This window comes from Sebastes fasciatus, chromosome 9 (genome assembly GCF_043250625.1).
Source record: "Sebastes fasciatus isolate fSebFas1 chromosome 9, fSebFas1.pri, whole genome shotgun sequence".
Lineage (NCBI taxonomy): Eukaryota > Metazoa > Chordata > Actinopteri > Perciformes > Sebastidae > Sebastes > Sebastes fasciatus.
Window position 1 is genome coordinate 32,990,660 of NC_133803.1, and position 16,836 is coordinate 33,007,495.

The 16,836-nt window shown below is 38.3% G+C and overlaps 2 protein-coding genes and 1 long non-coding RNA gene across 5 annotated transcripts in view; 1 reads left to right on the top strand and 2 right to left on the bottom strand.

Moving 5' to 3' along the window:
• Positions 1–110: 110 nt before the first annotated feature.
• LOC141774579 (kelch-like protein 10) lies at positions 111–3,171 on the bottom strand. Its single transcript, XM_074647355.1, has 5 exons — positions 3,037–3,171; positions 1,802–2,294; positions 1,004–1,597; positions 649–798; positions 111–476 (listed from the first exon to the last, which is right to left on the bottom strand). The coding sequence occupies exons 1-5, from the start codon at positions 3,168–3,170 to the stop codon at positions 177–179; spliced, it is 1,671 nt and encodes a 556-aa protein (XP_074503456.1). The 5' UTR covers position 3,171; the 3' UTR covers positions 111–176.
• On the top strand, positions 3,053–12,693 carry plekha3 (pleckstrin homology domain containing, family A (phosphoinositide binding specific) member 3). Of its 2 annotated transcripts, XM_074647358.1 has the most exons (9): positions 3,053–3,191; positions 4,836–4,954; positions 7,351–7,467; positions 7,592–7,741; positions 8,295–8,416; positions 9,450–9,554; positions 10,055–10,098; positions 11,315–11,409; positions 11,995–12,693. In XM_074647358.1, exons 2-9 carry the CDS (start codon positions 4,915–4,917, stop codon positions 12,102–12,104), a joined length of 783 nt encoding a protein of 260 aa, XP_074503459.1. In that variant the 5' UTR covers positions 3,053–3,191; positions 4,836–4,914; the 3' UTR covers positions 12,105–12,693. The 2 variants fall into 2 exon arrangements, with proteins under 2 accessions (XP_074503459.1, XP_074503460.1); XM_074647359.1 differs by lacking the exon at positions 3,053–3,191 and having other exon boundaries at positions 4,619–4,954.
• Positions 11,936–16,836, bottom strand: part of LOC141774583 (uncharacterized) — a 35,227-nt gene continuing 30,326 nt past the window's right edge. For both annotated transcript variants that reach the window (XR_012595381.1, XR_012595380.1), the window contains 2 exons: positions 14,913–15,198; positions 11,936–12,814 (listed from right to left, as the gene is read on the bottom strand). This is a non-coding gene — a long non-coding RNA (uncharacterized LOC141774583). The remainder of the gene's footprint in view (positions 12,815–14,912; positions 15,199–16,836) is intronic.

A 16,836-nucleotide genomic window follows, 5' to 3' on the forward strand; every position in this document is an offset into this window, starting at 1 on the left:
TATTTTACTTGTTTGTGTAAAGTCTTGGCTCCTTCCTGCTCAACATGAACTTTACGTGAGTATTTCCATTTTACGCAACTTTATACTTCTACTCCAATAAATCACAGAGGCAAATTTATCAGTTTACTTTACAGATTCAGATTAATACAAAATATAAATAAACTAATAAATGATAGTTATGACAGACATAAAGCAGCGTAGATGTCTCGCTCCACCACGCAGCAGCCGAGGCCGCCGCGAGGCGTCACCATGTCCCGGACGGCGTGCCACGTGTTGGTCTCTTCATCGTAGCGCTCCATGTCACAGATGGTGCTCCGATTGTTGAACCCTCCGACCACGTACAGCTGGTCCTCCAGCACCGCGATGCCAAAGCTGAACCGCGGGTTAATCATGGGATTCACCGCGCTCCACTGGTTCGATGGAGGGTCGTAGGCGAGGACTCTGCATGTATGGGAGCCGTCTCTGTAGCCACCGACCTAAGACGGGAACATTTAAATATTTTACTTGAGAAATTATATATTTATTAATCATTATTATATGTTAGACCAATAATGCAAACCCAACCAAAACTAGAGAAAAAGAAAAATCCATCCAGTCTGCTCCAGAGTTTGTGAGTGTGTTGACGTCAATGTTCTGTGCTCCTCTTACTACATAGATTCGGTCTTTGTAGGCGACGGCCCGCGCCGAATTACACCCACTTTCCATCGGAGCGATCAGCGTCCACTGGTTGGTTGGAGGGTCGTAGCATTCAGCAGTCGACAGAGGTTCTTCAAGGTTGAAACCACCGCAAAGGTACACCTGGGAAAGATATATCATAACATCAGTTATTGTTAGCCATACTACCAACATGAGGCGTTATCGGACCAGAAAGTCTTTGTGCTACTATGTTAGCTCTTGTGCTACTGGGTTAGCGTTTGTGCTACTGGGTTAGCCTGTGTGCTAACGTTACTGGGTTAGCCTGTCTGCTGTTAAATTGCTGTTTACGGTCCTCAGTTCCACCTACCTTGCCGTGTAGTGTTGCGATGCCAGCATTGCTCCTGCGTTCATGCATCGGTGCGATCGGAGTCCACTCTCTGGTGTCAGGCTGGTATCGCTCTGCAGTTTTGAGTTTCTCGTGTTTATTATCACAGCCTCCCATGGCATATATGCAGCCGTTCAACGTGACCACGTTGACGTAACATCGGACTGCGTTCATTGGCGCCACCTCTTGCCATGTTTGGGTGATGAGGTCGAGCTTTTGTACACTGCTCAGATATTTAACACCATCAAAGCCTCCAATACTGTAAAGGAATCCGTTGAGGAAGACGCAACCGTGGAACGCTCGAGGAGCGTTACCGATGTCTGCCCTCACCCAGCTGTCAGCTCGAACATCGTATAAATCGATCCTGTTGGTTGGAGATTTATCTTCCCAACCGCCGACAGCCAATATCACGGCCGAGGGCAGGCGTGTGCGGGTCAGCGGTCTCTCCAAATTGGAGTCTTGCAGGGTCTTCATGGCGTTGGTCACCATGGCAATGCACGGCGCACTACTCCTCACCAGAGCGTTCGTGCACACGGTGTCAACCAAGTACTGACTGGACATTAACAGCAGACGAACCTGGACAGAGACAACAGAGAGATTGTTAGAGATTCAAGGAGGATACTGACCATATCGAACTGGTCACCAGTTACTGATTGTTTAGGGCAAAACGAGACAACATACCTCCCTTCCAAATTCCCTGACTAGGCGCCAAAGTACCTGTACCTAAAGTCGGTACAGTCTCCCAAAATTGGATTACCAGTACCTGAAAACTGCTGTTACCTTGCTCAGCAGCGTGGCCAGGTGACCCCGGCGTTCCTCAGGATCGTAGCAGATCCAGCTGAGGACGGCCTCAAACACGGTGCTCTCCCGCTTCACATTGAGCTCGTCCTTCTCGATTATATCCGTCAGCTGCTGCAAAGAGAGCTGCAGGAACTTCAGGGAGAATCCCACGGCCTCCTCAAAGTAATGCAGGATGTAGAGGTAGGCTTTACGCCTCAGCTCGCGACATCTGTGTAACTGCGCCTGCATACAGATGTGGAAGCAGTTCCTGAAGCTAAGACGCTGCTCCAGGAAGTCGCAGCAAGGTTTAACGATGCCCTTCACGGCGAAGCAGTCGGCTCCCGCCAACAGCTCCAGCACGTTCTCCTCCGTCACGGCGACAGAGCCGGTGTAGGCGTATTCCACGATGAGGGTCATTATGTTGGATGACACCTGGGAGAAGTAGTAGACCTGCTGCTGCTCTGGTGTTGATGATTTACCGCAGAACAGATCACTGTGGGATCAGGAGTCAGAGGAACCAGTATTAGAACAAGAACTTCCTGTCATACTTCTACAACTTCTACTCAATTCATTTAATAGACTTTATTGGCATGACGTGTTGCGATATGGAGGATGGAACCTGCCAAAATAAATACAAAATAAATAAATGACTCGATAAATGAGTAAATGTCATTAAATGTAGCAAAAATAATATTAAAAATAAATGTAGTCATTATTAATAGATAAAATGTGACATACATTTCTAATTTATTTGCTTCTTTATTTATTTATCTTTTTAATGAATTCCCTTATACAGTTACTCTTCTGTTTAATTTTTCCTTTTATTTATTTGTACATTTTTATTTTGTATTTATTCATTTTATTTATTGATTTAATAAAAAAATATATCCAAAAATAAATACATTTAAAAATGAATAAAATAAATATGTAAATAAATAAAAGGGAAAATTAAACTGAAGAGTAAATAAATAAGGGAATTCACTCAAAGATAAATAAATAAAGAAGCAAATTAAAACAGAAATATCAATTTCTGTCACATGTTATGTAAGCTACCAAACTTCTTCAAAAACCATTTGCATATCTGATTTTCTTGCCCCTAAAACAATTGCTCCATAGCTCTAATAGTGCTCAAAACCTCCACAGGTAACTTCAAAACCTCTTAAAACCTTCTGCATTAGGTTAGATTAAATCACAATATCATGAATTTGAAACAAATACAGAATCCACCAGCTCACCTGAAGTATGAGCTGCAGTTGCATAGGATGATCTTGTGGACTTTAAACTCGACGCCATCGACTCTGATCAGGGCGTCGCACAGCTTTCCCTCCAGACGGATCTCGTTAATCACATCACCGAAGATGGCGCTCATCGTTCAAATGTTACTCCAGAGGTTTGAGTTGCTGACAATGTCTTCTTTTTTTATGATCTAAAGTTAGTAAGCTACAATGACTTTCACCTGCCAGATTGTTTTTATTTGAAAATCATGAAGCTCTCAGAAACACATTCTCGTTTACGTCGCTGTTGCTTTGTTCCCTTTTAAAAAAAAATGCTTCTGTGTTTTCTGCATTTTAACATCATGTTGATTTAAAAAATGTCAGCACACATTACAACTTGTGGATTTGGAGAAATATCAGGAATTTCCACTAATTAGTTAGATTCAATTGTGTTCTGAGAGAAAACTAGACTTCTGCACCTCCTCATGGCTCTGACAGGAGACTTTGGCCAATCACAGGTCATTTCAGAGAGAGAGCGTTCCTATTGGCTGTCCATCCTACGGAGGCAGCCGTCAATCACTCCCGAACTCCGATCAAACTAACGGTCAAACTAGGCAGCGCTGATCAGATATGAATTCATATTCTGTGACTGTAATGACTACTCAAATGTTTTCAGAAACACCTTGTAGTGCACGGTTTAGCTGTAAAATGAGAACGTTTGTGACCCGGCAGCCATGTTGAGATCTGTTGAGGAAATACCAAGCACCGCCCACCAGCCGGAGCACACAGAACACTACAAGATGTTTCTGAAAACATTTGAGGAGAGAAATAGGCATTACAGTACTATATATCTATATTTATATATCTATATATCTGATATATTTATATATTTATTTATATTAATTTATATATATGTTTATATTTATTTATATATGTATATATTAGTTATATATATGTATATATATTTATTTATTTATATTTATATATTTATTTGTATTTATTTATATATCTATAAAGATATATATCTATATATATTTAAATATTTATTTATATGTATATTTATATGTATATATATATATATATATATGTTTATATTAATTTATATATATGTATATATTTATTAATATATATGTATACATTTATATATATGTATACATTTATTTATATATATGTATATATTTATTTATATATATGTGTATATATATATATATATATATATATATATGTGTATATATATATATATATATATATATGTGTATATATATATATATATATATATATATATATGTGTATATATATATATATATATATATATATATATATATATATGTGTATATATATATATGTGTATATATATATATATATATATATATATGTGTATATATATATATATATATATGTGTATATTTATATATATATATATATATATATATATATATATATATATATATATATATATATATATATATATATATATATATATATATATATATATATATATATATATATATATATATATGTGTATATATAACATTATAATAGTAGTAGCAGTAGCAGTAGTAGAAGTAGTATAACTGTATAGTGAAATGTCTCCTCCAGGTTTCCGTAGAAAGTCGCTGTTTTGTTTTGTTGACATTTTTTCCTCTCATCAGCTGACAGCCTGTTAGCTGCTCAGCTAGCTTAGCTTAGCTTAGCACAAACAAACCGTCAGCATGACATTATCCTGCCAACACTCTCTGTCAGCTCTCACAGCCTGCAGACACTTCACACACTGCTAGACAACCAGCAGCAGCATCCTCTAACCTGCTGTCTCTCCACAGGAACACAACGGGAGCTAGTTAGCTTCAGCTAGCCAGCCTGCAGAGCTAACAGGCTACATTAGCAGATGTAAAGAGCACCATGGAGGGGATTCTGTACAAATGGACCAACTACATGACAGGTGAGTCCTCTAGCTGTCTGTCTGTCTGTCTGACTGTCTGTCTAACAGCTGCTGTAGCTACCTGTCTGTCTGACCAGCTGTGATGAATGATGCTGTTTGTGTTTGCTAACATCCTCCTGTAACAGTAACCTCGCAGCCTAATATTAGTATTATAAGACTTAACATGCCAGCTGCACCACTGCTGTCATTTAATAGTAGTTTGTTGTTATTTAGTCAGTTATTTATACTGAACACTGATAGCTCTTTATCAGCATCAAACAGACACACATCACTCAACATGTATTTAACCTGCAGCTGATGCTAATGCCAGAATTCATTATGCATTAAGATAAGATAAGATGAACCTTTTATTAATCCCCGAAGGGAAATCCAGGTGTCAAAGCAGCAACATCAGCAAACGGAGTGAATCACAGGAGAGGTAAAGGTATACAAAAATGATAAAGACAATAATAGAGATATAAAAGATACAGAGTGAATGGGTTACAGACATAAACAACCCACTGTAGCAGGGACTGTTTGACCTTAATGATGGCAGCACAGCAGGTCTATAAATAATAGTGGTAGAGGACAAATTATACACTGCTTGTGACTGTAATGACAGCAACAGTCTGATCTGTATTGCACTTGTCTCTTTGATTCAACTGTGTTATATGATGAGTTGTAAACAATTGATATTTGTCTTTTAATTTGCATTTGTATTAATTCCCTTATTTATCTATTTACTCTTCTGTGTAATTTTCCCTTTTATTTATTTATGTATTTATTTTGATTATTTTCAAAATGTATTTTTGCATTTATTTATTTTTAAATGTAATCATTTATGCATTCATTTATTTATGCATAATTTTCCCTTTGCATTTCACCCCTTATTTATTTACTATTTGACCTTAATGATGGCAGCACAGCATGTCTATAAATAATAGGTGTAGAGGACAAAATATACACTGCTTTTGACTGTAATATCAGCAACAGTCTGATCTGTATGAAGTGAAAACTCCCCAACCTTTATTGCACTTGTCTCTTTGACTCAACTGTTATATGATCAGTTGTAAACATGCACTAAAATTGTAAAAAATAATATTAAAAATAAATGTAGCCACTGATTAATTGTGACTTAAATTGTCTTTTGTCTTTTAATTTGCATTTGTATTAATTCCCTTATTTATTTATTTATTTACTCTTCTGTTTAATTTTCCCTTTTATTTATTTTGCATTTATTTATTTTTTAAATGTAATCAATTATGCATTTATTTATTTATGCATAATTTTCCATTTTGCATTTCACCGTTTATTTATTTCCCCAAACTTATTTATTTCTGTTTTCTTTTCTTTATACATTTCTTCACACATTTTTTTTAATATTTCTTCATGCATTTCTGCCTCATTATGCAAATGCCGCTGGGAAACGCACCCATCGGAGACTCTGCTCAAGCCCGGATCGGTGGCACATGCCACCGATCCGGGCGGTCCATCGACCGCTGGGCGAAGAAGAAATGCATAAAGAAATGTATAAAGAAAAGAATACAGTAATAAAATAAGTTTGGGGAAATAAATAAGGGGTGAAATGCAAAGGGAAAATATTGCAGAAATAAATGCATAAATATATATAAAAAAATACACACATATAAAAATAAATGCAAAAATGAATGAATAAATAAATACAAAATAAATAAATACATTTAAAAAATATAAAAAAATAAATGCAAAAATGAATGAATAAATAAATACAAAATAAATAAATACATTTAAAAAATATAAAAAAATAAATGAAAGGGAAATCTAAACAGAACAGTAAATAAATAAGGGAGTTAATACAAAGATAAATAAATAAAGAAGCAAATAAAACAAATATCAATTTATATCACATTTTTATCAATTAATTAAGGGATACATTTATTTTTTATATTATTTTTGCTGCATTTAATGACATTATTTTTTTATTTATTGGGACACATATTTATTTATCCATTTATTTTTTATTTGTGTTAGGTTTGTGTTGCTGGCTTCAGGTAATACAGACCACATGCCAGTTAACACAGGTGCTACTGATTGGAAGGAGCAAACAGTTTTTGAATGAGCTCTAAAGACAGCATGGGCTGTTTATGTCTTAAATTAAAGATTCAATTTAGTAGAAGAGATGGACACGTATGGACATTATTGGTAAATAAACATAATATATAAAATTCCAATACCTTATATCATGGTTTGTCTAAACAATATCTAAAAGTATAGGACCCTAGTTACTACACTTGTCAGTCTCCCAGTTTTATAGAAGTGCAATACTGTACTACATCAGTGGAATACCTCTTAAAATTCTTATTAAAACGTACATGTTTATTGCTGTTACCTCCACACAGAGACACAGGTTAAGTTTTGAGTTTGTTTTGTGTCCCCAGGCTGGCAGCCACGCTGGTTCGTCTTAGAGAATGGAGTCATCTCTTATTATGACAGCGAGGACGACGTTGGTAAAGGAAGCAAAGGATCCATCAAGATGTCCGTGTGTGACATTAAAGGTTAGACCGCTGTTTAAAATGATTTAATTAGTTGACCCTGCATACCTCACCTGTCCTTACTCATGCTACTAAACAAATCTAAACATATCAATCAAGCTCTTTGTGTGTGTGTGTTCTATTTCAGTTCATCCGACAGATATTACGCGTCTGGAGTTGATCATCCCCGGCGAGCAGCATTTCTACGTCCGAGCTGTAAATGCTGCAGAGAGACAGCGGTGGCTGGTGGCGTTAGGCTCGTCCAAAGCTGGAACGCTGGACAGTCACAAACACAAAGGTACAAAGTCTTAGTTTGTAGGAAAATTACTTTTAAAACATTTGAAAAAATACCTTTTTGTGAGACAGTTTTAGCTCATGAATTTTCTTTGAATTCGTCCTCATGATAGTGTTTATATTGTGTGAAGATGTTTTGCATTTCATCAAAAACCAAAAGGGAAACTAGTGTTTCAAATAACACTTTGTGGTGCCTCATCTGGAGTACTGCACTCATTCTCAAATACAGTGTTGTAAAACAAAAGCATGTTTTCGTTTCTCACTTGGTAGTTTTAGCACAAGCAGCTAATTATAACAATTAGAAAAAAATAGGTAAGATTAATCAAATGTGGCATACTGTACATTGTGTGTTAAAGTGGGGTTTTTTTCTCCATAAATTCTCATAAAAACTGACATTTAAATGTGGAGGCCAGTAGTTAATAAAGGCCTGTTAGAAATAAAACAAAACACTGAGGGAAGGAAATTTCCAGCAGCCTGTTAAACTTTTATTCATCCCACTATTATTATAGCAGTGTACCTCATTATTATGTATCTTAACTGTGTGTCTGTGTTGCCAGGTCCAGACTGCCTGAAGACAAAGATGTCTGAACTTCGTCTGTACTGCGACCTCCTCGTCCAGCAGGTCCAAACCATCCAGTCACAGCACACTGCCGACACCGAGGAAACGCCCACTTCTGAGGTAACGCGTCTTCTGTTGACCCCAAACTAATTTAGTGTCTTTTGATTGTCATATCTTTAGTTCCACAAAGTTCCACTTTTTGTGGGGCGCGATTACATACAAAGTCAATGCAAAGAGTTGAATAGACACATAGTTTAAATTTTTCAACCGGAGCAAGAAATTTGCGTGACGCTGTGTCGCGAAAGCCCATCAGCGTTGAGATTCTCCTCCTGTTGTTACTGAAGTCCTGACGTTGTTGAATGAGAGAAATGGAGGAAATAAATCTTGTATGTGTCTGTGATCACCCAGAGCTACGATAATACATCATATCTGTACAGAGACCGAACCAAACTTTGTATATAAACCACAGACTGTCTTTGGTAGAAACAACAACATCGCTGCCGTAATTATGCCTGGATGACGTTATGTTGAGTGTTGATGGAGCAGCTGCATAGCTAGGCACTGATCGAACCAAACTCCATTCAGAAAAAAAGCATTTTAAAAGTTGTTTGCTTGTCGTCTTGCACACAGACCTGACAAAGCATGAATTCAGACTTTTTATAAATCTGCATCATTATGTAGTTATCTCGGCATCATTTTGATTCGTTTATTGATATTAAATCACAGCACAATCTGTTTATTTTGGGTTCATACCGCAGTAGCGACGTGTGGCTTGCTAGATACAGTCAGTGCGATGGCGCTGTATGTGAATACAGCTCGCCGCTGGTTGATGTAATGAACCCAGACACGACAGCGTTTGGTTTTCAGACATATCTGGGACTTCCACAACATGTACATGGAGGAAATGGAGGAAAGAAAAGTTGTTGGTATCTATGGAGACAAGCTCCTCCTCCTCTCTGGCGCGTCTAGAGCGAATGAACACAAATGATACCGGCGGTCCATATTTTTTTAGATGGTGTATCATGAAAGACACCAAAACAAACCTCAGTACAAACAGACGGGTTGCATCTACTAAACACGTGTTATGTGTCTTGAAGAGCAAAGTGTGAGTGATGCTGTAACTACAGATACTTCTTATTGTCTCCGTCTCCAGGCGTCTCTCCTCAGTGCAACCTGTGCAACTTTCATCAGGACGTTGGAAGAGTGTATGACTCTCGCCAACCAGAGTTTGACCCCTGACCTCCGACCTCCTGAAAGGGTAATTACACTTTCTCTAGCTGATTCAAGTACAACTAGACGGGCACTCGGAGAGGGCAGACCTCCACCAAGGCCTGTCCCACAATAGTTTGTGTATCCGCCCTGTGATTCGGATCGTCTTCGTATTTGTTTTTCATAGTACTGCAGTGAACACATTATGTTACGCTCTGCTTACCATCAATCACCTGATGCCCGCAGGCTGAAATGAAGCAAGAAAACAATCCTAATAATGGCAAAAAGAAATCAAATTAAATAGATTTTAAAATGATTTGAGAAAATAAATAAGGAGTTGGCTGTAGGTGTAAAAGACACGTTATTCTCTGTCAGCAACACCAAAGTATTTAGAAGACACAAAAGTTAAAGAGTTGTGGTAGCTGAAGCACACATCGTTAGTTTTTCACTTCTTTTCTATTACATGCAGATATTTTGTCATTTACATCCTACATTAATAAATACCATTTTAATAACAAAAATTGTCTTCTCTTCTGTCCTCCTGCCCAGATGAAGAGGTCAATCAGTCACCCTGGAACATACAGCTTTGACAGGTGAGTTAAATCACACAGTACATATCCTCCTTCCTCCTTGTTATAACTTTATTTGTATCCCATTTTTCATGCAAAGATGCAGTTCAAAGTGCCTTTCATAGCCGGATCAAATGTTATGTTATACACTTTGACATAATGCATGGCTAACTACTAATAACTATGGCCTCTAGGAGGCAGCATTGAACATGACATGACAAGCCTGTCTTAAAACGATCTTCATGAAACAGGTTTTTCTTGCTGTGATCATTCCTCCTGTTAACACCGGCCATAAAGAGATATTTTACTGAATCAATTTAAATGTAAGTGATGGGGGATAAAATCCACAATCTGGAGTTAATCAGAGGCTTCAGCAGTCGAATCAAGTGAAATACGATTACAGACAGAAAAACCTGTTACTATATTCATCATGACACTTGACTAATCGTTAAAAAGCAGATTTGAAAAATTGTGAAGCTTTCCTTTAAACAAGACTAATGTACAGGATTTATTATAATGGTGAGTTTTAATGTCACAAGAACTAAATGTATTTTTAATCACTAGTGTCACATGATGTTTGAGATAATTTAAAATACAGTTTTGGTATGACGTGGTCTTACAGATAACCTTTCCACTCTGACAGAAGACATGTACACAAACACTGGTTTATTATACTTCATTGCTTCTTGACCTTTTGTGGTTACATGTTGTGGTAAAATTAGACCCATGACGTTATAGTGTAGTTGGAAAATTAACAGAGAACAAGTCTGGATAGTAACATTTTTATTGACATTTACAACCAAACTGTGGAAGCTGCTCTTGTTTGGGCTGTTCTTCATCAGCTGCAGCAGATGAAGGCGAGCATGTCGAGGTCAGGTGAATGAGACACACTGTGGTTTCTTTGACTTTGAGGGACAGTGACGATCCAAAGCTCTTCATCTTTTTCTTTTTTTTTTACCTGAGAGTAGATTTAACAAAACTTTTAGAGGACTTTTAACAGGCACAGTGTATAGAGACATCGCAACTCTTTCCTTTCATCACTGATAACTTTAATCTCTTGGACGGAGGACAAATGATGTCTTTTATCTCCTCACAGGGAGCAAACATCTCCTCCTTCAACTGACCTTGCAAGATAAATTGTTTTCTTTTCATATATAAATGTTAAATTAAGAATGTCAACCGAGGCGAGAAAGTTTCCTATTTGAGCTTTAATCATTCTTTTCTTTGTTTTTTTCCTCAGGTCAGGTGTGCTTAAGGAGTACGTGACTGGAAGTCAAAGATCAACTCAGCGCAGGAACCGGACGTGCTCCGACAGCTCGCTTTATGATACTGAACGTAAGACACACTTCCTTTTCTTGATAGTGCCAGTGGTGGAAGACGTACTCGGATCTTTTTTTTTTAGTATGACTTTTTTTCGACATACTTTACTATTACTTTTTTTGAGAAATTTTTCGACATACCAGACTATGACCTTTTATCGATATACTCTACTTTGAACTTTTTTTAAAAAACTTTTCGACAAACTATATATGACTTTTTTTCGCGAATTTTTCAACATACTACCATGACTTTTTTTGACATACTATATGACTTTTTTTCAAAATACTATACTGTGACTTTTTTGGGAAATTTTTCAACATGGTAAATCATGTATTTTTTTCGAGAAATTTTTAATAGTTAAGTATGTCAAGAACAAAAACAAGTCATAGTATACTATGTCGGAAAAAAAGTCATAGTAAAGTATGTCGAAAAATTTTACGGAAAAAAGTCATAGAATAGTATGTTGAAAAATTTCTCAACAAAAAGTCAAAGTATAGTCAGATCTACCTTAACTACTACTTCTGCTAAACGAAGACAACTCACCTGTCACAGTTGATGTGTTTATTCACTCCCTGCACGTACTCTATGTTTGCGTTCCAGGTGTGCTGCTCAGCGTCAACGGCGACTCGTCCTCCATTCCTGAAGAGAGAGGAGGCAGCGTGAGCACAAAGACCACACCCACTGACACAGACACTGACCTGTCCATCTGAACACATGACATCCATCACAACACTGCTGGACTCAGAGAGGTCAAGAACCCCGACAAACCTCATTAAACAGAGGACGAGTTCACAGACATTTGGTCTCCTCTAGGATTGTCCTTCTTCTCTGAAGTCAGCTGATTGCCAAACACGTGCACTTTGGATTTATAATGATTTTGTTTTCCCTGAAGGCTGTCTTTAAGTGTTTGAGTTGCACAGTACACACTGGACGGACAGAAAAGATATCGTGAGTATAAAGTATACGATGCTTTCACCTGCTGAGGTAGCCACTATGGACACACTCTTGGAGATGATGGCGTTCGGAAGGATTGTGACCTGAAGCTCAAATCCTGGAGAAATCTGTGAACAAAGTGAATGAAAATAGCAGTTACTGTGACTTTGTGAGTGGCGACCAGATGAGGACTGTTGATTGTAGTAGGCAGCTCCCTGACCCAGTATAAATACTGATAACTGGATCGATTGTTGCTTCAAACTGACCTGAGAATGTTGCAGGAAATGTTGAATTATGGAGGTCATGTCGTCTTCTGATTGTTTTTGTGCAGCGTTAATGATGATGATGATGTTGAAATCAAAAGCATCTTCTCATACAGTGTTTTCTGCCTTTTTACACATACTTGCCAAGCATCTTCTACATCTCTCTCTCTTCCTGCTTCCAGCTTCTCGTCTTTGAGGTTGTCGGTAGCGAGGTCGGCGTGTAGCTGAGGATGAAACCAGAGTGATAAACGGCGTCTTTCTGTTACAGTACAGAGTCTGTTACAGTTTGTTAACAATGATGATGTACGCACGCAGTTTGGCAACGAAAGTACGGCGGAGTGCATTAAGGGCCTTAACTTCCAAAGATGGTCAATGCAACCTAAAGAAATTGACGTTGGCAAATGGTGACAGACTTCCAGATCTGTGTGCTAATAATGAGTCGGTAGAACACAGTAAGTGGCTCGATATTCAGATACATCGTGACATCCCGAGAACCGAAAATTCGGTATCAAGTCGATGCTAAAATTCTGAAAACATGACGGCATTTGTTTTCCTACAGTAACGCAGGTACTGTAGAAGGTTAGCGTCAGGGCTCAAGACTAACAGAGTTTACAATCTGAACGGACACAGTAAACTCACTATCGATGCATCCAGACGATAATGCTTCATTACGAACAACAAATCTGTGTTGAAATTAGCAGGACGAGAGCTAGTCAGCGTTAGCTGTTAGCTCCGTGCAGGACTGTGCTACTAACAGCTAACGCTAGCTAGATGTCCTGCCGATTTCAACACGGGAGGTTCCATTGATTTACATTATGGTGCGTTTAGACTCCATTCAGTAAAAAAAGTAATTTCTTTAATGCATTAATGCAGTCGATATTTTGGAAGTTGTAGCGGCTCAGTTTTAAAGCTAGAGTGACGATACTGGTATCATATGAAACTAGAAAACCTAAAGAAGCCATCAGTACCAACCTTGTCATACTAGCTCGTCACAAAGGCGTTGCATAAAGCAGAATATTTGTCCACTCCCATGTTGATAAGAGTATTAAATACTTGACAAATCTCCCTTTAAGGTACATTTTGAACAGATACAAAATGTGCGATCAACAATCATGCAATTAGTTGTGATTAAATATTTTAATCGATTGTCAGCCCGAGTTCAAATGTCCATCCATCCATCTGCAACCGCTTATCCCGTTAGGGGTCGCGGGGGGGGCTGGAGCCGATCCCAGCCGACATTGGGCGAAGGCAGGGTATACCCTGGACAGGTCGCCAGTCCATCGCAGGGCTGACACATAGAGACAGACAACCAACCATTCACGCTCACATTCACACCTACGGGCAATTTTAGAGTCCACAATTAACCTAACCTGCATGTCTTTGGACTGTGGGAGGAAACCGGAGTACCCGGAGAAAACCCACGCTCACACGGGGAGAACATGCAAACTCCACACAGAAGGGTCCCAAGCCGGATTCGAACCTGCAACCCTCTAGCTGTGAGGCGCCAGTGCTAACCACTGCACCACCGTGCAGCCCCCGAGTTCAAATGTAATCTTGTAAAATGTAGTTTTTGGTGAGAAACATGAATACATCCAGATGTTTAAAGGAGATGATTTCACATCAATATAAAATAGAGAGGGAATTATGAGCTGATTAACTTCATAACAAAAACCAGTATGACAACAGTAATAAAGGAGTGGATGTTGAAGTACATGAGATTTATAGTTTTTACTTAGTATCGAGAATCGTGGAATTTCACTGGTATTGTTATCGACTACTAAATTTCTGGTATGACATCCCTACTGACCAGATATATGCACGTATTTTGGCGGAGAAATCTAGCGTGTAACGTTACACTAGCGAGAAATTATCTGTGGTCGTGTACAGAGCGTCAAATACTATGACAGACTGGAGAGTTTTGAGTTTTAAAATGTGCGCTACAAACACGAACATGTTTGATCGTCAACACATTTAATAGCTCGCAGGCAGAGAGGTGTTTCGGTTTAACGAGCGACCGTGTCAACTGGTGACGGCAGCTGTTGAAACACAAACAAAACATGTAGGTGTCTTCGTAAAAGCCTTCAATCAATTTAAATACGTGATTATTATCTACGCCAACTATTTGTATAAGTTACTACAAGCAACCGCGGACGCATTCGGCTGAAAGTCATTTGTTGAAACGGTCGTGATCCAGACATTCTGATGCTGGTAAACGTCTTAATTTAATGTTTGAAGCTCGTCTGGATGGTTGGGACAAAACGCCACTTCCGTTGCCAACGTGTGCGAACACATTTATTCTGCTGACTGTAAACGGGTCGGTACTCGCAGAGAGCCGAGGAGCTTCAGATGCCAAAGTTTGCACGAATGTAAAAACGTGCCATCATTCTTCTCCTCCGTAGTTCAGCCGATTCCAGTTTGATCTGCAGCTTGTTAGTTTTTGTCGCCTGCAGTCCGAAGACGAGTCAGATCAGATGAACAGAGTCTTTAAATTAATCAAGTTTCTGCCTTTTTAGTGTTCGTATTTCTTGAGTGTTTTCTTGCCTTTTTTTTTGTTTTTGGTGATGAGTTCCAGCTGAACGGCGGCTCCGAGAGCTCGACGCACAGCGACCTGAGAAAACACAAAATAGACAAACAAAGTGAAGAAACGTTCACAGATTTGTTCTGTTATGCTGCATATGTGTTGTTGTTGGTTTGTTGTTTCCTCTATTCAATGCTGTTTAGTCTGTTTGCTTTCTTTAGCTGCGGCGTGTTGAGCTCTCAGCGCCGCCGTTAATAAGTGCTTTAAGTGAATGAGCATAAATTATTGAGGATTGTAGTTCAACAGTGAGTTCAGATGATTAGTCTTTTTTTCTGTTTCAAAGCTTAGCATTGTTGTGCTATTTCTCAAACTGCCTCTGCTGTTGCATTAGTGGAGCGCAGAACCTTTTCTAAAGTGGATTAATCAACATTAAATTAAAATAAAAGCCTGTAGGAAAATCTAATTTTCTTGGGTAAGGCAAATCAAAAGGTAACCGCAAACTAAGCTACGATTACAATCTAGTTTCCTGTCTTGATAAATCATCTCTTTAAAGGGATAGTTCAGATGTTTCTTAGTGGGGTTGTATGAGGTGCTTCTCCATAGTCAGTGTATTACTACAGGAGATGGAGAGTTTGGAGTAAGAGACACCTAAATAATCAATATCAGTTTAAGTGTACGCTATATTTAGAATATTTTCATAGCTTTACCTCGCCGTCAGACAGCCCTTTCTGACAGAGAACTGGAGACGCTGTATCTATCTACAGTATGCTCTCGCCAAAGCCACCAGACTCCATTGAAAAAAACAGTAATTTTATCTCAGAACACCGGAGTTGCTGCCTCGATCGATTAGTTTGTTTGTGTTATTGTGTGACTTTGTTGAATGCGAACTAACTAAAGTCACACAATAATTAGGGCTGTCAAAGTTAACGCGATAAGTTTTATAGCTAGAGTGAAGATACTGGTATCATATGAAACTAGAAAACCTGATGAATCCATCGGTACCAACCATGTTATACTTGCTTGTCACAGGTACATGCTAAACCTGTGAGGGTTTCTGGACAATATCTGTCATTGTTTTGTGTTGTTAATTGATTTACAATAATAAATATATACATATATTTTGCATAAAGCAGCATATTTGTCCACTTCCCATGTTGATAAGAGGATTAATTACTTAATTACTTAATTACAAATCTCCCTTTAAAAGGTACATTTTGAACAGATAAAAAATCGATTGACAGCCCTAATAATAACACAAACAAACTAACCGATCGAGGCAGCGGTAGACCAGCAACTCCTGTGTTCTGCGAAGTAAAATGTTTTTCCAATGGAGTCTGGTTGCTTTGTGGAGAGCATAGATAACGGCTTCAGTTCCCCGTCTGTCTTTCTGACGGCGAGGTAAAGCAGTGACAATATTCTAAATATAGAGTACACTTAAACTGATATTGATTATTTTAGGTGACTCCAAACTCCACCTACTGTAGTAATACACTGACTGTGGAGAAGTACCTCATACAACCCCACTGAGAAACACCTGAACTATCTGTAAATAGGAGTCTGACAACACTAATCCAGCTAATTAGCTGCAAGGTAAAGCAGTCGGAGCCTGAGGCACGGAAACTAGGTGTTTAGTCTATCTCCAGACTGGCTCCACTTTTAAGACTTGTGCCCTAGTTTGCTGTTTAAACACGTACAGAAGACGTGATCTGAACTCACTCAAAGTAAACA

Excerpts from the sequence above, each read along its gene's own strand:
- LOC141774579 (XM_074647355.1), bottom strand. The coding sequence starts at position 3,170 with ATGAGCGCCATCTTCGGTGATGTGATTAACGAGATCCGTCTGGAGGGA. Across the intron at positions 1,598-1,801 it reads TGGCCACGCTGCTGAGCAAG|GTTCGTCTGCTGTTAATGTC; the intron begins GTAACAGCAGTT and ends GTCTCTGTCCAG. Across the intron at positions 799-1,003 it reads TCGCAACACTACACGGCAAG|GTGTACCTTTGCGGTGGTTT; the intron begins GTAGGTGGAACT and ends TATCTTTCCCAG.
- plekha3 (XM_074647358.1), top strand. The coding sequence starts at position 4,915 with ATGGAGGGGATTCTGTACAAATGGACCAACTACATGACAG. Across the intron at positions 7,468-7,591 it reads GTCCGTGTGTGACATTAAAG|TTCATCCGACAGATATTACG; the intron begins GTTAGACCGCTG and ends GTTCTATTTCAG. Across the intron at positions 9,555-10,054 it reads ACCTCCGACCTCCTGAAAGG|ATGAAGAGGTCAATCAGTCA; the intron begins GTAATTACACTT and ends CCTCCTGCCCAG.